The 20,591-nt window shown below is 49.9% G+C and overlaps 1 protein-coding gene across 2 annotated transcripts in view; it reads left to right on the top strand.

Annotated features, from left to right (window-relative positions):
- The window catches only part of LOC119965876 (aryl hydrocarbon receptor repressor-like), a 253,068-nt gene that overhangs the window by 211,917 nt on the left and 20,560 nt on the right, over nt 1–20,591 (top strand). For both annotated transcript variants that reach the window (XM_038796824.1, XM_038796825.1), the window contains one exon: nt 13,497–13,586. In XM_038796824.1, the coding sequence (XP_038652752.1) occupies nt 13,497–13,586 (90 nt within the window). The remainder of the gene's footprint in view (nt 1–13,496; nt 13,587–20,591) is intronic.

Below are 20,591 nucleotides of genomic sequence, written 5' to 3'. Positions count from 1 at the left end.
TAGGCATGTTACAGCCTTCTGGACTCAACATTTGAGTTCAACAAATTTAAGCTGTGAACCTTGCCCCCACCACCACAACCCCAATCTTGACTACACCCCATTTAATTTTTGTTATGCTATTCCCCTGATTTGTCCCAAGACATTCCATCCCTCCCCCACGTAGCCACTGCCTCTAGTTGTTCAGTTTTGTCTCCACTGAACACTGACATCTGGGGCTGGATTCTCCGTTTCCACAGCCCGTGTTTGCCAGCGGTCTGCAGTTTGCTGGTGGCATGTTTCACTACACCAGCTGCTTATCAATGGGATTTCCCATGGAAGCCACCCCACGTTGCCGGAAATCCCACAAGTGGGGATGAACTGCCGGCGGGAAAAGGGGATCGTAATGGCTGGAGAATTCTGCCCTGTTCTCCTATTAACACATTCTGCAACCTACATTTGTCACGATTAACACTCCTCAGTCCCTGATGACACCATTAACAGTCCATGGCACCTTTGCCAATCTCCCCTGAGCTCCGACCGATCATCGACTTTACATTCTGCCCCAACACCCCCCACCCCAACCCAAGAATATAATGCATCATATTTCTGTCCCTTTTCACTTCTGGAGAAGGGTCAATGGACTCAACATTAACTGTGTTTCTGTCTCCACAGGTATTGCCTGATCAGTTTAACCAGCACTTTCTGTTATCCCTATCATAATTCACTGCTTGAAAAACATACTTCAATTATCGTGGGCTGAATTCTCCGGTCCCCCAGCCGTGTGTTCCTCGGCGGCGTGCCATTCGCCGGTCAAGGGCATCTCTCTTCCAGCTATTTGTCAATGGGATTTCCCATTCAAGCCACCCACGCCACTGAGAAACCCACGGGCGGGGATGCGGTGTTGGCGGGAATAGGGAATTTCAACGGACGGAGAATTCCGACCCGTTTTTATTTAATGATGGCATATGAAGTTAGTAACTTTTAAATCTATCTGTCGAAAGATTCCTGCCTCAAGGACTGATTCCCCACTGGTCACAAGACTGCCCTGACCTGGTATAATTTACACAACCTTCTGAAACCCACCTGCCTCACTGAAAATCTCAATCTCAGTTTAATCCAAAATTGAGATAGGCAGCAATGAGGCAGCCCTGGCATTAGTCATGTTGGGTCATGACCTTCCACATTTCCTGCGCGTGTCGAAATGGCAGCCGGCAGGAATGAAGTTGCAATTTTAGATTTGCGGTACTTCCCAGTCTACGTTTGTTAATACTTGTGGTAATACACAGCTGCAAAACTTCTGCCTGAGAGGAGTGGAGCATTATGGAAGGGCGGAGCATACTGTGTCCAACCCACTAATGAGATTTAAATGCATGCAAACGGCAGTTTTGCATGCCACCGCTGGCGTGGTACCCAAACCTCGTTATCGCCACCAGCAAGCGACCGGAGCATGGTGCCCAAATTGGCATCAGACGGGGACCTTGATTTTGGCTGGCCGTCCGATTCTCCTCCTGATTACGGTTTGTGTTTGCGGTATCGCGAGGTACAGAATTTCGCCCTTGGTGTTTTGGATATTCCTTGTTTATTATTGTTCCCAGTACATAATGAATCAACAAGTTGGTGCGCGTGACTAGAGGTCTATAAAGGCCTTGAGCTTTCCTTCATAGGTTGTCTGGAAAATTAGGAAAAAAAGGTTTGATGAAATTTAGGAGCACGATTCTTCCAGAAAATGATAAAGTGTCATTTTGGGCAGGTTTAGCAGGGTGTTTCCACCACCTTTTCAGGTGAGATCCAGACACTGATTCGCCCATAATGAGTTATTTTTTGGGGGTTTGTTGTGTTCCTCCCGGGTCTAGCCACACTTAGAACTTTTTTTTAGCAGTGAGAAGCTGAACCTGACATCGATACCGGTTCCTCAAAGATCAGGGCCCAATGTTGAAAGGGTGTCCCGATTTCTAAGTGAGCCGAAGGCTTACCCACAACCACCACCCATAGACAATGCAAACCCCGCAGACATGGGCATGAACTCCCCCGCCCCAAGTGAGCACACCCCGCTGATGGCCCCCCCTTAAGTCCTCCCCCTTTCATGGCATGGACCCCCCTCAGCCCCAGTCCTCGGTAGTGCCAACCTGGCAGCCTGGCCTGTCAGCCTGGCACCCTGGCAGCATAAGGTTGGCACTGCCAGGGTGCCCAGGTGCCAGGTACTATCCTGCCCTGTTCCTGACCACCCACGGGCTGCAATGGCCTCTGAGACATACAGAGTGGGCATCACACCTTTTGGAGACCAGTACTAATTGGCGCCTGGTTGAGGCCTCACAATGCGGCCAATGACTCCCAGGAGCTGGGATAATGCGACCTCAACCCGGCCGTGCATATTTAAATACGCCTAATGGCTTATTTAGATACCATTTTCTGAATCATGCCCAACGAGGACGTGATCTAGATCGTGCCGGGCACCACGGATCAAGTGACTTGTGCACATTTTGCGCTTGGGGTGAAGCCTGATTTGGGCCTCTTCCGCGATGCTCCCGGTGCAACTAGATGGGTGCAACATGGTGGAAAAATCGCGCTCAATGTCTCTACTCAGAGGAAAAGCAGAGCAATTTTGCAATTATTTTTCTTTGTGACTACAGCTTCAAGACATCCAGTATGTAAAGACGTGGTCGAATAAAGCCGCAAACTATATTTGGTGTTGGGTTCAAATTCCCTTATAAACTGAAAGAGGATGTGGCAGAAGGCCTGGTCGAAATCCAGCTGAGTTGTGATTAGTAGAGCAAAACTAACAGTGGGGGTAAATAGGCTGGGCTATATTCGTTTTTACTCGCCCTTTAAGGTGACATGGTAACAAAATACAAACCTTGGTGTGACGATGTAGCTGCAATGAGCTAATATTCACCTTGTACAGAGCCTTGGTTAGACTGCACTTGGAGTATCATCCACAGTTTTAGCCTCTACCTTACATAGAACGAAGTAGAGAAGCAACTGGGGAAGGTGCAAAAACATTTAAAAGGATAATACCCAAACTGAATGATTAAACAGGCTGGGGCCCTTTTCTCTAGTAACGTGAAGGCTGAGCGTGTTACCTAATGGAATTATTTAAGATTAGGAAACGGTTTGATAGGGTTTGTGGGGCTGACGAAAACTCAGGCCTGTAAATATAAGACCATCGCCAATACATTGGACAGGGGTTCCAGGAAAACCTTTTTCATCCAAAGGGTGGTTAGATTGTGGAACTCACTACCACAAGGAGTAGGTTAGGCGAATAACAGAGATGTATTCGAGGGGAAGCTGGCTAACAGACATGAGGGGAAAAGGTATACGAGATTATGCTGACAGAAATTGCTGAAGGGGGATGGGAGGAAGTTCATGTGGAGTAAAATCACTGGCATAGCCCAGATTGGCTGAATGGTCTGATTCTGTGCTGAACATTCTTTACAAGTCCATGTATTTTTATGAACTTACACCGAAAAGATCTCTCCAGTTTGTGAGTAAGGTCAGTCAATTTCAAACACAAATTTTAGCGAGATGTGTGAGATTTTCAGCCTTCACATTCTCTAATTATAACCTTGATTCACTCCTCCCTTGAAGTATGACTTTCAGGCATGTGGTTTGAGTTTGGATTCATACCAATGTGTGAAAAAACAGGCACCAAATTTAGACGCCCTGTTGTAGAAATATGGCTTTAGGCCGAGTGCTGCAGTAATTTATAATTAAGCTATGCAAAAAATTACCTCTGATTCTCATCAGGGTGGAGGCTAGGGTCAGAGTTTGGGTAAGCAATGACTGCTCCCAAGACAGGCCTACATTGGCATTTAGATAAATACTACAGACTGTAACACCATAGAAATATCTGCACGGAACTTAATTTGACAGCCTTAGTTTCTATAAAGCAGCTGGGCTGCGAATTAAATGATTTTTGAAAGTACTGCTGGCCTAGATTTTGTTAATTTGTTCTTCATTGAAATGTCCTAGCCTCTGAGAAATGGTGCCATGGATCTTATTTCATGCTTAGATGCTCATGGTCGATAGAATTGAAGATGTACTAAAGGAGTGGTCTTAGTATTATTGCATGGGATGTGCTGTTAAGGATTACTTCAAGTGTTACGGTATCAGTAACCTGTTTCTAGCATCCAGATCGCTGGGGAACAGATCGGAACTCCTACAGGATAGACACTGCCAGCCAGCTTCTAAACTGAACTTTGTCAATCTAGTTGTAAAGAAAGGACTTGCATTTATGTGGTAAACCACTGTTAGTACATTATATGTATTGTGGTAAACTGTTACTGTACTACATGTATTGTGGTAAACCACTGCCTGATGGCTCCGCCTCCCCTCGAGCTTGGTATAAAGGTGGCTGACCTCCGGCCCTGCCTCAGTTCGGGATCAGAGGCCAGGAGGCTTTCTGTTTAGCTTATTAAAGCCTCAGTTTTGTTCACTACTCGTCTTGTGTTCATTGATGGCACATCAATTTAATAAGCTAAACTTTTAAAATGAATTCATCGCTCAAGCCTGATCGCCTGGAGCTGGACCCACAAGCAGCCGACACCACTGCAGCATTCGAGCACTGGCTAAGCTGCTTCGAAGCTTACCTCGAATCCTCCACCGAAGACGTCACCGGCCTCCAAAAGTAGCAAATACTCAACGCATGGTGAGCCCACAAGTTTTCCTTCTTATCAGAGATGCCCCCTCGTATACGGAGGCGATAATGCTGCTGAAGGGACAATATGTAAAGTCAGTAAACAAGGCGTATGCTAGCACCTTCTTGCCACAAGGCGACAACGCCCCGAAGAATCACAAGCCGAATTCCTGCGTGCCTTGCTGGTACTCGGCTGGAACATCGCTTGCCAGGCGGTATCCACTATCCAACACACGGAGCTGTTGATCAGGGACGCCTATGTCACAGGCAATAAATCGAATTACATCTGCCAGCGCTGGCTAGAAGGGGATACACTTGGCCTCCCAGAGACAGTGCAGCTCTCAAACTCACTGGAAGTGGCTTCCCAGAACATGGAGGCCTACACCTTCTCCACGCGGCTCCCTCATGGACCTCGTGGGCGCCGCCATCATCCGACTCGAGTGCGGCACAAGCCTGTGCCGCGCAGCCCGCCAACGCTGGTAGCCCAAAGTGCTACTTTTCTAGCCAGGGTAAGCATCCCAGACAACGCTGCCCTGCACAGAACACGATTTGCAATGGGTGTGGGAGGAACAGCCACTTCGCCAAAGCCTGCCAGGCCCGACCTGTCCCTAAAGTTCCTAGGCCCAGCAGTGCTGCCTGTCGGGGCCGCCCCCAGCTGCCGCGCCACCCGCCATGTGCGACCTATGGGTGCCGCCACCTTCGCTGCCACCCGTCATATGTGACCAGTGGGGGCCGCCATCTTCGATGCCATTCGCGACCCATGGAGGTCGCCATTTGGGACCACTCCGCAGCCTCCCGGGACTGGCCCACCCATCACCTTCCGAAGCTGTCCTCCATCACACTCGACCAGTCTCGACCTTATCACCTCACAAAATCCACGATGACCGTCCGGATCAACGGGCACGAGACGGCCTGCCTCTTCGACTCCGGGAGCACAGACAGCTTTATCCACTCATATATGGTAAGGCGCTGCTTCCTCCCAATTTTACCCGCGACCCAGAAAATCTCCGTGGCTTCCGGATCACATTCTGTAGAAATCCGGGGGTACTGTGTTGCAACCCTTTCAGCACAAGGCGTAAGGTACACTAACTTTAAGCTCTACGTCCTCCCCCATCTCTGCCCGGCCCTATTACTGGGGCTTGACTTCCAGTGCCACCTCCAAAGCCTTACCTTAAAGTTCGGTGGACCCCTGCCCCCCCCTCCCTCACCGTCTGTAGCCCCACCCTCGCTCTTCACTAACTTCACCCCAGACTGTCAGCCCGTCGCCACTAGGAGCAGACGATACAGTGCCCGGGACAGGGCCTTTATCAGGTCGGAGGTCCGACGAGAGGGGATCATTGAGGCTAACACCAGCCCCTGGAGAGCCCAAGTGGTGGTCGTCAAGACTGGGGAGAAGCACCGGATGGCCATCGACTACAGTCAGACCATCAACCGGTACACGCAGCTCGATGCGTACCCCCTTCACCGCATATCTGACATGGTCAATCAGATTGCGCAGTATCGAGTCTTCTCCACAGTTGACTTGAAGTCCACGTACCACCAGATCCCTATCCGCCCGGAGGACCGCCAAGACACTGCATTCGAGGCAGATGGCCGCCTCTACCACTTCCTCAGGGTTCCCTTCGGCGTCACCAATGGGGTCTCGGTCTTCCAGCGCCAAATGGACCGAATCGTTGACCAGTACGGGCTGCGAGCCACGTTCCCGGTCCTAGATAATGTCACCATCTGCGGCCATGACCAGCAGGATTATGACGAAAACCTCCAGCATTTCCTCCACATCGCTAAACTCCTTAACCTCACCTACAATAAGGAAAAATGCATTTTCCGCACAACCCACCTAGCCATCCTTGGCTACGTTGTGTAAAACGGAGTCCTAGGGCCCGACCGCATGCGCCCCCTCCTGGAACTTCCCCTTCCCCACTGCCCGAGGCCCTGAAGAGATGTCTTGGGTTTTTCTCTTACTATGCCCAGTGGGTCCCCAATTATGTGGACAAGGCCCGTCCACTTATTAAATCCACCACTTTTCCCCTGACGGCTGAGGCCTGCCTGGCCTTCAACTTCATCAAGGCACTGACCTTAACGTGTACTTCCTCAATGTTGTTGACGAATACTCAAGATGCTGTTTTGCCATCCAATGCCCTGACATGACCTCTGCCACCGTCATCAAGACCCTGCACAGTCACTTTACCTTGTTCGGGTTCCCCACCTACATCCACAGCAATCGGGGTTCCTCCTTCATGAGCGACGAGTTGCGTCAGTTCCTGCTTAGCAAGGGCATCGCCTCGAGCAGGACGACCAGCTACAGCCCCTGGGGCAATGGACAGGTGAAGAGGGAGAACGCGACGGTCTGGAAGGCCGTCCTCCTGGCCCTACGGCCTAGAAGTCTCCCAGTCTCCCGCTGGCAAGAGGTCCTCCCCGATGCGCTCCACTCCATCCGGTCGCTCCTGTGCACTGCCACCAATGAGACACCTCACGAACGTATGTTTGCCTTCCCTAGGAAAGTCCACCTCCAGGTCTCGCTCCCGTCCTGACTGACAGTCCCAGGGCCCGTCCTCCTCCGGAAGCATGTGAGGAGTCATAAATTGGATCCCCTCATCGAGAAGGTCCTGCTCCTCCATGCCAATCCACAATATGCCTACGTGGCACATCATGACGGGCGGCAGGACACAGTCTCCCTCTGGGATTTGGCACCTGCAGGTTCCCCAGCGACCATCACCACCACCCCCGACCTTACACCGTCTCCCTCCACCACCACCCAGCCAATTCAAGATTTGGCACCCACAGGCCCACTGGCGGCCATCACCACCACCCCCGCCCCTACACTGCCCCCCCCCCCCCCCCACCCCTCCACCGACTCAACAACTGGGTGAAGAAGAGGACAACATGCTCCCGGATGCGCAGGTCTTGACACCAGTGCCCACATCACAGCTGTAACGGAGGCGATCACGGCGGAAGGTCAAGGCCCCCGACAGAATTGACCTAGAAGTCCACTTCACCCCCGCTGGACTCTTTTTTTTTAACAGGAGGTGAATGTGGTAAACCACTGTTAGTATATTATATGTATAGTGGTAAACTGTTACTGTACTACATATATTGTGGTAAACCACTGCCTGATGGTTCCGCCGCCCCTCGAGCTCGGTATAAAGGTGGCTGACCTCCGACCCTGCCTCAGTCTGGGATCAGAGGCCAGGCGGCTTTAGAACATAGAACATAGAACGATACAGCGCAGTACAGGCCCTTCGGCCCTCGATGTTGCACCGACATGGAAAAAAAAACTAAAGGCCATCTAACCTACACTATGCCCTTATCATCCATATGCTTATCCAATAAACTTTTAAATGCCCTCAATGTTGGCGAGTTCACTACTGTTGCAGGTAGGGCATTCCACGGCCTCACCACTCTTTGCGTAAAAAACCCACCTCTGACCTCTGTCCTATATCTATTACCCCTCAATTTAAGGCTATGTCCCCTCGTGCTAGCCATCTCCACCTTAGAACATAGAACATAGAACATTACACAGAACATTACAGCGCAGTACGGGCCCTTCGGCCCTCGATGTTGCGCCGACCTGTGAAACTATCTGACAGTTTCTGTTAAGCTTATTAAAGCCTCAGTTTCGTTCACTACTCGTCTTGTGTTCATTGATGGCACATCAATTTATGTACCACCTTTCAAGTCCTTGGGGCATTTCAAAGTGCTTTCCAGCCAATGAAGTAATTTTTAAGTGTGATCCCTGTGCTTTGTGGGGCGATCTGGTGGCCATTTTGTTCACATGCAACAAGTTCCCACAAACCACAACAGGATAATCGCAAAGGTTTTAGTGATGCTGATTGAGGGATCAATGTTGGCCTGGCATCTCCGCATCTCTTCTTCGAAGTAGTGCTGCGGGGTCTTTATTGCCACCTTGGATGGCCTCAGTTTAACATCTCAGTCAATGGATACCACCTCTGACAGCAGCGGCGATCCCAGAGTGGAATACTAGGTGCGTTAACCTCGATATTGTGTCCAAGTCTCTGAAGTGGAACTTGAACTTACAACCTTCTGATGCAAGGCTGAGAGTGCTGCCATTGAGTCGCTGCTTGAGATTGAGAATATTCCGTTCTGTGGAAGCACATCTTGAAGTACGACAGAATTGGCCTGCAACCAATTTGCGGTTTCCTGAGCTCCTGGGAAGATGCCCACTGGTCAAGAGGCTATTATTTAGGGTGTGGAGAAGAGCAGTGATATTTCCAGCTCATCAGTAAACTTTCTGGTTATTCTCTATCCAAGAAGGGAGGAGACCTGAGGAGGTTTGGAACATGGAATATTCCACATATCTCATTAATGGGCAGCTGTGGCTAAAACCCACGTTGTTACCCATAGCGACACCTTTTATTCGGATAAAGTGAGATGAGTTAAAAAATAAGTTGATCAATCATAGAATTTACAGTGCTGAGGGAGGCCATTTGGCCCATCGACTCTGCACCGGCCCTTGGAAAGAGCACCCTACTTAAACCCACAACTCCACGCTATCCCCGTAACCCAGTAACCCCACCATTCGTTTTAGTCACTAAGGGCAATTTAGCATGGCCAATCCACCTAACCTGCACAGCTTTGGACTGTGGGAGGAAACTGGAGCACCCGGAGGAAACCCACGCAGACACGGGGAGAACGTGCAGACTCCGCACAGACAGTGACCCAAGCTGGGAATCGAACCATGGACCCTGAAGTGACAGTGCTAACCACTGTGCTACACTGTCGCCCTGATGAGAGAACCAGTCCTGCCAGGCTGAGGAGAGTGGTGGTTGATGGAAACTGCTTGGCCCTCCGTTTGAGGAAGAAGGCGAGAGCCCTCGGGCTGTCCTGGTGGTCGGGAGATTAGTCGTCCATGGTGAAGAGGAGGCAGTTAGTTAGGGACAAGAAAGTGGAAACTGTTAAAAGTGACAAAGTCATCAGTAGAGTCATAGGTGTCGATAGTGAGAGACTGAACATAGGGAGAACAAAATAGAGTGACATTCAGAAGAAATTGATTCACTGGTGCAGGGGCAGGCTCTCCTGTTTGTGGATTTTGGGAAGGAGGTAGAATCGAGCTATATGGGGTGCAGAACAATGAGGTAGGAAGCTGTGGTATGACGATTAGGGAGAGATTAGGTCAACTGGAACCCATGGCTTCAGGTTCAGTGGTGGGGCTATGCTCCAAGGGAGAAAAGAGGAAGTTTTAAAGAATTGCCATTCAGCCTCTGCAAGTAGAGGTCAGTTCACCCGACAACAACAATCTCTCTACATTTATCTCTACTCCCCTTGTTTTCCACTTAATCAGTTTAGCAGGATGTGATATCTTGTTGCTTTCAAGAATCGTGAAATGTGTCCTTTTTAGGACACGTGGACAGTTTTGCCGAAATATCAGGGAGGGAGCCACAATAAAGAGTCTTTTCGAATCAGGGGCATTCCCCTCCCCACGCTTTCATTGATGGATGGATTTTCATCCTTGAGGCAGCTGGCAGGAGTCATGAAAATTCACAGTTAGGTGAATTCGCCCCAGTCTTGGCGAAAGTACCAGGAAAGGCGCGATTTTCATAATGATGAGAGGGAGATAAGCAGTGATGAGGCCAGGGTGGGTGATGGCGAGGGGAGGGTGGGCGGTGGCGAGGGGAGGGTGGGCGATGGGGAGGGTGGGCGGTGGCGAGGGGAGGGTGGGCGATGGGGAGGGTGGGCGGTGGCGAGGGGAGGGTGGGCGGTGGTGAGGGGAGGGTGGGCGGTGGCGAGGGGAGGGTGGGCGGTGGCGAGGGGAGGGTGGGCGGTGGCGAGGGGAGGGTGGGCGGTGGCGAGGAGAGGGTGGGCGGTGGCGAGGAGAGGGTGGGCGGTGGCGAGGGGAGGGTGGGCGGTGGCGAGGGGAGGGTGGGCGGTGGCGAGGGGAGGGTGGGCGGTGGCGAGGGGAGGGTGGGCGGTGGCGAGGGTGGGCTGTGGCGAGGGGAGGGTGGGCGGTGGCGAGGGGAGGGTGGGCGGTGGCGAGGGGAGGGTGGGCGGTGGCGAGGGGAGGGTGGGCGGTGGCGAGGGGAGGGTGGGCGGTGGCGAGGGGAGGGTGGGCGGTGGCGAGGGGAGGGTGGGCGGTGGCGAGGGGAGGGTGGGCGGTGGCGAGGGGAGGGTGGGCGGTGGCGAAGGGAGGGTGGGCTGTGGCGAAGGGAAGGTGGGCGGTGGTGAGGGGAGGGTGAGCTGTGCTGAGGGGAGGGTGGATGGTGGTGAGGGGAGGGTGGGCTGTGGTGGAGGTGTGGCCAGCTGACTGGAAAAATAGTTTGGAGGCAGCCACAGGAACCTTTGGGTGCCGAGCGGGGATGTTTAAAAGGCCCAGCTCATTGCTGTGAACTTCCTCCCAATTATAGTAAAAAAGTAAGGCTCTCTAACCTTGCTCCTCTCATCCTTTCTTCCATCATGCTCTCTGCAGGCCAAATTCGTGCCATCTTATGCCTTCCCCACTCACTCCCTCGTGCCCTCATGCCAAGCCCACTATGCACAGTACAGAACAAATGAATGCTATTTTGACAATTGGCACAATTGAACGGGGCAGAATCAGAGTCCCGTTTTGGGTATGTTTAGCGGGGATGCTTCTCAGCTGCAGCGCGAAGAACAACACTGCTAATTAATGGCACTCAGTGAAGGAAAAGTATTCGCGGATCGGGGTGCCATTTTTAAATGTCGCTCGATCTTTCGACCCCCCCACATTCATCCCATCGTGGCTTCCAGACCTCCCCCCACCCCTCCCACTGCACCCAACGGAGTCCTCGAGCTGCCCCTCACCCCACCTCTTAAGGGCGAGGCACCCCTGAGTTCGATCCCTGGCATGAGCAACCTGGCAGCCGGACACCTTGCCACTGCCAACCTGGTAGTGCCCTTGACATCCTGGCTGCGACTCCTGTGCACCCTGGCAGTGTCAGGTTGGCACTGCCAGTGTGCCTAGGTGGCACTGCCAAGGTGCCCAGGTGAAATGAAATGAAAATCACTTATTGTCACGAGTAGGCTTCAAATGAAGTTACTGTGAAAAGCCCCTAGTCGCCACATTCCGGCGCCTGTTCGGGGAGGCTGTTACGGGAATCGAACCGTGCTGCTGGCTTGCCTTGGTCTGCTTTCAAAGCCAGCAATTAGCCCTGTGAGCTAACAGCGGGTGTACGAGGGTGCCACCTTGCCCAGGGCCCAACCAGCTAGGGAGTTCTAATGGCCTGGGAGACACCCCAGGTGCCATTACACCTGGTCAGTGCTGAACGGTACTATGGTTAGGTCTCCCAGGCGAAGCCATTACTTCTCGGGCCCCAGGAGAGTATGGTGCAGACAAAGTTAAATGAACCTAATGGCTCATTTAAATATATATTTCACTCAGTGAGGGCAAGATCCAGATCGCAACGTCTCGTGGGATTTCAGTAAATCTCACAAGGTGTTTCAAGTGCGGCGAATCTCGTGAGAGGCGTTTGTAATCTAATAAACTGGAATGCAAATTTCAAGACAGTCAAAGCACTTCAGCACTTGGGTAATCTGCATTTTCCACACTGCAGAACAATCGTCTATCATTCCAGGAGCAATTTCTATTTTTTCATCTTTATTGGGCAACTCCATTCATTATGAGAGGCCTCTTGCAAGATTGAACAGCCTCGTTACATCAGCAGTCAGGACGACGAGGCAATTAAACCATGCCTAATATTTTTGTTTCTAAAAAATTTTCAAAACATAATTATCAGTTTTTACTCCAGGCTACCAAAAGTGTCAATCATCCAGCCCCTTTAAAGTATCAATAGCCGAAACTACAGCACTTGAAACCTCTTATTCTTGTGTAATTGACAGAAGACATCAGGGAGCGAAAGCAGCCATTCATACACAGTTTTCCCATGACCTCAGATGATTTAGTTCTCCAATGGCTGCCTGGGCTCACAGCCAAGAATTCATAATGAGGCTTGGCTGAAAGTCCAGAAATCCATTCACGTAATGAAACACCTCGGGCGGGATTCTTCAAAAACCGGTGCGGTGGGCAACTCCGGCGCTAAGGAGTGGCTTGAATCACTCCGGCATCGGGCCACCCTTTCAGGGGCTAGGCCGGAGCCGGAGTGGTTTGCGCCGCGCCGGCCAGTACGGAAGGGGCTTGGCACCATGCTAACCAGCGCCGAAGGGCCTCCGCCGGTTGGCGCAGGTTGGCGCATGCGTGGGAACGCCAGCGTGTGCTGGCATCATCCTGTGCACAGGGGTGTTCATCTCCGCGTCTGTTACAGCGGCTGATGTGGAGGAATAGAGTGCCGCGTGGCAACGGCCCACCCGCGGATCGGTGGGCCAGGCCACTGTGGGGGCACCTCTCTGGGCCAGATCCCTCTGCGCTCCCCCAAGGACCCCGGAGGCCGCCTGCGGAGCTGGGTCCCACCGGTATGTACCTACCTTAATTTACGCCGGCGGGACCGGCCTAAAACGGGCGGCCGCTCGGCCCGGAGAATTCGGGTGCCCCCCAGGGCCCATTGCGTTGCGCCGGTCCTCGCCATTCTCCAAGGCGGGCGGCGCGATTCACGTCAGGGGGATTTTTGAGGGGCCAGAGAATTCGGCGGCTGGCAGGGGCGGGATTCACGCCGACCCCCGGCGATTCTGCGACCCGGCGGGGGGGCGGAGAATTCCGCCCGATCAGCTCAAGGAAACATTGTTTGATTTACAGCTCTGGCTCTCTAATCTATACTATGTCAAGTCAAAGGGGGAGACCTTGGGTCAAATGATCAAATGCTTGGTCAAAGAGATAGGTTTTAAAGAACGACCTAAAAGAAGTGAGAGACACTGATGTTTTAGGAGGAAATTCCAGAGCTTTGTGCTTTTGCCATTGAAGGCACAGCACTGACAGTACTTTTAATATTATGCTAATCTACTTTGCTTTCTCTTTCTTCAGGCACTGGATGGGTTTGTGCTTCTCGTGAGTGCTGATGGAAAGATATTTTACGTATCTCCTACGATCATCGATTACCTGGGATTTCATCAGGTAGGGAGCCACTTTTCTGGAATATTTTTGTGAGTGATGTCACTCTCTTTGTGTTGAGTCTGAAACCTGTGACCTTTCCACTCCCTGAGCTCCTGGCCTTGTGAGTGGGGCCAAGAACCGAATGTGTCTCCACAGGGACATGAGGAAAACCTGAGGGAGAATCATCTGAAATTGCTGCCTTCTCAGTCATCCCAAAAGGAGCTTGGGCTGTCCCAAGGGCAACCTGTGTGCACTCCCTCAGGATAAGAGGCATCTGCAGAGCTTGGAAATGGGAAGATAAAATGAAGCAAAGAAAATATTTATTTTTAAAAAGAAAGTTGCTCATGTTTGAAGACTGCACGATAGCATAGACTTATTAGCAATTTTGAATCCCATGGGACTAAACAGACTGCAGCTATACCAATAGGAAATTGGTTAAGAGACTTAAAGCCAAGAGTAACGGTGAATCAATAGCTTTCAGACCAGAGGAAACCACACAGTGGTGTTCTCAACAATGCGCCAAATGGCATCCTTCTATGTTGTAGGAATCTATGTCCCTAACATTTAACATCCCTACCTCTGACCTCCTGTATGGATGAAAAGTCATTGATGAAGCAGCTGAAGATGGTTGGACCTAGGACACTGCCTTGAAGAACTCCTGTAGCAATGTCCAGGCACAGAGGTGATTGGCCTCCACAACCACACTGCATTCCTTTGTGTTACGTATGAATCCAGCCAGTAGAGAGTTCGCCCCACACAGATGCCCATACAGTTCAACTCTACTCCAGCTCCTTGATGCTCCAGGTCCTTGATGCCGCACTTGTTCAAATGCTGCTTTGATGTCAACAGCTGTCGCTCTCACTTTGTGGTTGAAATTCAGCTCTTTTATTCATGTTTGGACCAAGGCTGAAATGCAATCTGCGACCTGCTTATCCTGGCAGAATCAAAATTGTGCTTTGTGAAATTTACAATGTGAATGCAAGTTCTTCCTCTGTTGAGGACCTCTCCTGAAGATTCCCGGCCCACAAGATCAAAAGAGCAAAATCTTCCGAATCTGGCGACCTTTAGGATTCTTCCCTTCAAATCTAGACTCCCAACCCCAACCCGATCCACCACTGTGACCTTTACCACTGCCTGAGTTCTACTTGCCTCACACTTTCCAGATAAGTATCTTAAGGATCTTTCAGGCATCACCATGCAGCCAAGTGAAGGATCCCCCATATACTTACCAACTTGTAACAGAGGTCTTATTTCAAACACTGTAAATCCAAAAGTCTATCTGGTCCATTGCCAGCAGGATTAAACACTGCTGAAGGAATATGTTTGGCAGATCTCACAAAGATTAAATTTATTCCTCTAAACAACAGTTCTTTTTGTAGCAATCAAAGCTACCACATAATTGAAGGTCTATTGTGTAAAAGTAAAATAATACGCTTAATTTACCTTTGTATTTCTTTATTTGTCAAAAAAAGCTGGTAGAGGCTATTTAAAGTGAGGATTAAATGTAGAATCACATACACTGGCTGACCTGATCTGCCAGTTCCCCTTTGTATTAGAATTAAACAGCATCCGTGAACAGCAAAGGCGTAACACCCAGCCAAACTTACCGCATTGTTGGAGGTACGCCAACATCATTGTCAGACGTACCAATTTTTGGATGAGGCATTAATCAAGGCCCAATCTGCCTTCTTAGACAGACATAAATGCTGTCATGGCACTATTTTAAGAAAAGCATGGGAGTTCTTCGTGGTGACCTCACCAATATTTATCCATCAAAATACATCACAAAAAACGGGCCATTTCATCGTTTTTAAATTGCTGTTTATGGAGCCTGGCTGCGTGCAAATTTGCTGGAGCGTTTCTCCATCACACCAGTGACTACACTGCCATAAAGTGCTTTGGGTCGTCCTGAAGTCACTGTAGACTTTATATCGGTGCAAGTCTTTTTTCCTTATGGTTTACAATCTCCAGTACCTTAAATTTGCAATGGCTTACAATCAGCCGGACCCCATGAAGGGCTCTATACCTTGGTCTCAGTGAGAGGTAATTGAAATCAGCAGGGGCTGAGGGTAGAGATATTTAAAATCATCCGGGTCCTGATGCAGTATGTATGTGAAATCACCCCAGGTGACAGAGAGGACCAGCCGGATTGGCCTTCGCATGCTCTTCCCTCGCCCCGTCACCAATACCCACAATTAAAATGGGGGCTAAATGCTGGTCAATGTGTGGAATGGACTTGCGTGTGGAGTGTTGGTGGCAATAGCCCTGGAATCGACCCAACTAGATGTATCAGTCGCAGGAATTTGGGGAATGGGGGGGGGGGGGGGGGGGGGGGGGGGAGAGGAGGCCAGGGGTGGGTATTGGCTCAACCTGAGCCAATAAAATTCAACGCATTTCTTATTCAGAAACTGGAAGGATGAATAAATTTTCTTTGAACATAAGATTGGAATTTAAATGGCAATAGCGTTTGGAACTTTGCACCAATCTAGTATTAGTCATCTGTTCACCTTGACGAAAGGCATACGGAATGAATGCAAAGTTATTAGTAAAGTGCAGTAGGTTACCTATAATTGCAGCCGTTGAACAAAAACAAGCTAGTGCCAGGAGAAATACGACAGACTCTTTCAGCAGGCTAGTCTCATGTAACGGACATTGGATCTGTCAGTTACAGTGTTGTGCGAAGTGTTTCAATGTGTTGGCTACTTGCGGCCATGGTGTTCAAATGTTCAGTCATTGTTTTCTGCTGTTTAGCTCCTAGCGTGCAACAGCTCTGGAAAATATGGAGAGGATAAGTATTTCCGAAAGCCTTCCAATGACATAAAGCATTCCTCTGCCACATGGACTGCTGCAGTTCAAGAAGGCAGCTCGCCACCTCCTCCTCAAGGGCAATTAGGAATGGGAAACAAATGTTTCCCTTGCCAGTGACACCCACATCCCCTAAAGGCATTAGATTCCTGTCTTTGGGGGAGCAGGAGAAGCGTGAGAAAAGCAAGAGTTCATTTTTAAGAATTTTAGTCTAAATTGAAACATAATTGATCAGAACAGGGAGCAGCAGCCTGTGTAAACATAGCATAGACATATCCTGATGATGACGATGCCACAGTGTTAGTTGCGGATCAGTTGGTACCACTCTTATCTCTTAAGTCCAAAGGTTGTGGGTTCAATTTCCACTCGAGGGACGTGAGTGAGCAAATGCCCTCGGCCGGCAGTGCAATGTATTCCTGAGGGTGTGCTGCACTGCCTGTGAGCTGGGATATTAAACTGGGGCCCTATCTGTCACCTCGAGCACATGTGAAAGATCCCACAGCATTATTCAAAGGGACAGTGCCTTTTTCCCTACTATCCTCACTCATGTTTATCTCTCAGCCTCTCAGAGTTTGATGCAGTTATTTGCTGCTAGTGGGACCTCGCTGTGTATAATTTGGCTGTCATGGTTGCAACAATGGCCATGGGTAGGATTCTCCGGCCTTGCCTGCAGCGAGCACTGTCGTGGACGGGGATGGAAAATTTGGAGAGCGGCCAAAAGCGGCCTATTGGCTGTCCTCCAAACTTTCCAACCCCACTCACGGTGATGCCCGCCTCTGGCTGGACTCAAATATCCTGTTTCAAAAACAATATAATCGTTATAAAGTGCTTTGAGACAAATTGTGATTGAAAAAACAGCACATAGATGCAAGTATTTACTTCTTTAAATAGATGAATAAGTTTAAAGAAGTAAGACAAATAGAATAGTAAAAACAAACCTCATAAATTAGAGAATACTATTGGAGCTATCCGTTCAAATCAATAGAGTTTAGGTGTAATATTTAGTATTAGTGCTGCTTGTTTTAGACGAGCCAACGGAATCATTTTACTACCGACCTCTTTTGACTCTTGTGGCAAAGGCAGCAATTTTTAAATTACTTTTGTTTCCCCCAAGCATTCAAAGTTTCTTCAGACATAATGGGCCGGGTTTTTATCTGGCTGGAGGGATGCCTTTCGATTTGGAAAGGAGTAAGCTTAGAACTTCTGCGGCAGAAATCTGATTTTCTTCCATGTTCCAGACTCCACGCCTTTTTTTGTAGGTCTTTGCCGCTGGTCAGGAATGCTTCCTGTGCAAAACACACATTCATCCTCACTGATGTTGGTTGCCTGGTATAAGAGTTGCATTTCCTCACCCTCACCATTTTGTTTGTGACTGGCATATTTATTAAACTGAATAAACGCACATCTCCACTGTTGAATCATGAAGGCGTTCGCCAGGCCCGGAGTAAAGTGCAACAACTTTTCTTGGTGTTCCTTCTTCAACTTTTAAATCACTAAGTACTGCCAGCAAGCCAGTTGGGTGCCTGCCAGGGAGGAGGGAGCAGGAGGATGCCCTTCAAGATGTACCCAGTGCAACTGAACAGCAGCAAGAAAGAGCCCTGTGACTTCAAGATCAGCCTTCTGAGTATTAAGAAAAGGGCACTTATAATCTTCAGTCAAGAATGGTACATAGAAGCAAAGGTTGGAGCAGCAGCTCCAACCTGAAATGCTTCACTCACCGAGGCACCACCACTCTTGTGAGAAGGTTCTTCGGCAAGGTAGCACATCTTGATGCGACTGAGGGGCATTTTCAGAAGAGGAGATGACTGCCCCGAGAGGTAGTGGCTGAGCTTTGCAATTGCTCACAAGACGATATCCAGCCAAGGGCAAACCAGAGGCGAAGGTAACTGTGACCCACACATGTTTGTGACGAGCTCTGTCCAAATCTCTGCACCTGATGTCTGTGGGACCTCACAGCCTTCAGGTGTTTCAACAGGTTACTGGTGCCCTTTTTGTCAGGGTGGGGCAAGTCATCTGCAGACACAAGAGGATAACAGAATTTGCCTCAGTCGCGTGATTTCTCCTAGGTGCAGTATGTAGACGCCTGCATGCACGCAGTGTTTAGAGCACCCTATGTGAATGCTGAGGGACACATCACAACCTAAAGGACCACTACCTACTTGAACATGCAGCTCCCCTGCGACAACCACAAAGATTTTTGCATGTCTGCTCCTGCCATCCTGGCAGTTTTCAGGATTTATTTATCCTCAGGGAGTCTGGGCTGCCAAGGATGTTTAGACCCAGCCCTCTTAGTGCATGACCGGATAATTGGGGATAAGGAGTATCTCATGGAAAAGTGGCTTCTCGCACCCCTGAGACATCCTCCAACCCAACCGCAAAGAAGATACACTGTGAGTCCCTTTTGAATGAGGGCTCTTTTTGAACAATAATCAGCCTTCTGAAGGTGAGGTTCAGGTGCCTGGAGTGCTAAGGGGCTCACTCCAGGATGCACTTTACAGACTGTCCGGAATCAGTGTGGGCCTGCCGCATGCTCCTGTAATCCGCCAATGAGAAGAGCGCTAATTCTGGGCTTAGAAGATGAGGAGGAGTGGGACCTCTCCTCAAGTGTGAAAGAGATGAACAGGAGAGCGACAAGGAGGAGGAAACATTGCCGCTAATGGGGAAGGTGAGGTGGAAGACCAGCAGGACGACCCCCAGAGAGGACGGAGGGGTCGGCCACCTACATACTATGCGGAGTCCATGCAGGATGCCACCATTGCAAGAAATCTTCTCGTACAACAGTGCTCCATGTGCTGGGGCCCTGCCACGAGTTTGAAAGCTAATGAGGAAGTCAGAGGAGGAGCTTGGCTCCGCCAAACAAAGGCCATCAGAAGGAACATGCAATCCAGTCTGATTAGAGGATTGATGGAACTACATATGTACAGCTCATCTTAACTGAGATAATATGAAGGCTTTGGATTGCACAGACATTGAAAATATGTAAATATATTGGACATAGTTATTATTTTCCACAGACAAAGTTATTTGTTCTGCTTACACATCTGTTTTTTTTACTTGACACAACTAAACTTATCTAAAACTATTACTGCTCTAACCAATGCGTTGTTCTCCAGTCTTGGATACTCCTACATAATACTCCCCTTGTTCACGCCGGGGAAATGGCAGCAGGCTGAACACATCCCTGAATATATGGCTGTGAAGATTGTGATGGTCAGCCGCATCATACAGGAACCCATTCGGGGCCCTACCTCAGACAGTACCACCTGTATCTCTGCAGGGGCAGCCACCTTCACCTGAAGCTAGCTAGCAGATCACCGATCTGGATGAGAAGCTGAGAAATCGGAGGATGGGAAAAGCATGGGACCCTCGATCTCTTCCTCTGAATGCCTAGCCCTTGGTGAGGTGTCCTAAAGACTGGATGGGCTGGGGTTCACCTGTCATTCCTTCCAGCCACCGATCTGCCACCCAAAAAAATGTGGAACCTTCCAAAGACCTCCACTCCCGGGAAGGAAAGTGGCAGAAGGTGCCGTTGCCTCCAAATTCCCCATCACACTCACCAACCTAACGTGGACATAAATGGCCCATTCCTTCATTGCAATTCAGTTAAAATGCTGGAACTCTGAACCCAGGTGTGGGAGTACCTTCACCACACAGGCTGCAGTAGTTCAAGAAGAAGGCACAGCACCACCTTCTCAAGAGGAACTAGGGATGGGCAATAAATGCCTTGCCAGTGACACCTACACGCTGCAAATGAATAGAAAGAAAAGATTCCAGTAATCTCAAGGCAGCGTAGGGGAAGCACAAGTAGCACAAGTGAATAGCACTGTGGCTTCACTGCGCCAGGGTCCCAGGTTCGATTCCCCGCTGGCTCACTGTCTGTGCGGAATCTGCACGTTCTCCCCGTGTCTGCGTGGGTTTCCTCCGGGTGCTCCGGTTTCCTCCCACAGCCCAAAGACGTGCAGGTTAGGTGGATTGGCCATGATAAATTGCCCTTAATGACCAAAAAGGTTGGGAGGGGTTATTGGCTTAGGGGGGTAGGGTGGAAGTGAGGGCTTAGGCAGGTTGGTGCAGTCTCGATGGGCCGAATGGCCTCCTTCTGCACTGTATGTTCTATGTTCTATAAGATTGACTCTTACGCCACTAGCCTTTGTCTGATTTTCTCTTCACTATTACTGGGATCATTTCCTACACATGCCAAAGAGGAACGTCTACAATACATAG

This window comes from Scyliorhinus canicula, chromosome 5, assembly GCF_902713615.1.
Source record: "Scyliorhinus canicula chromosome 5, sScyCan1.1, whole genome shotgun sequence".
Taxonomy (NCBI): domain Eukaryota; kingdom Metazoa; phylum Chordata; class Chondrichthyes; order Carcharhiniformes; family Scyliorhinidae; genus Scyliorhinus; species Scyliorhinus canicula.
Note: the sequence above shows the minus strand (reverse complement) of the source record. Positions and strands in the feature narration are given on the sequence as shown.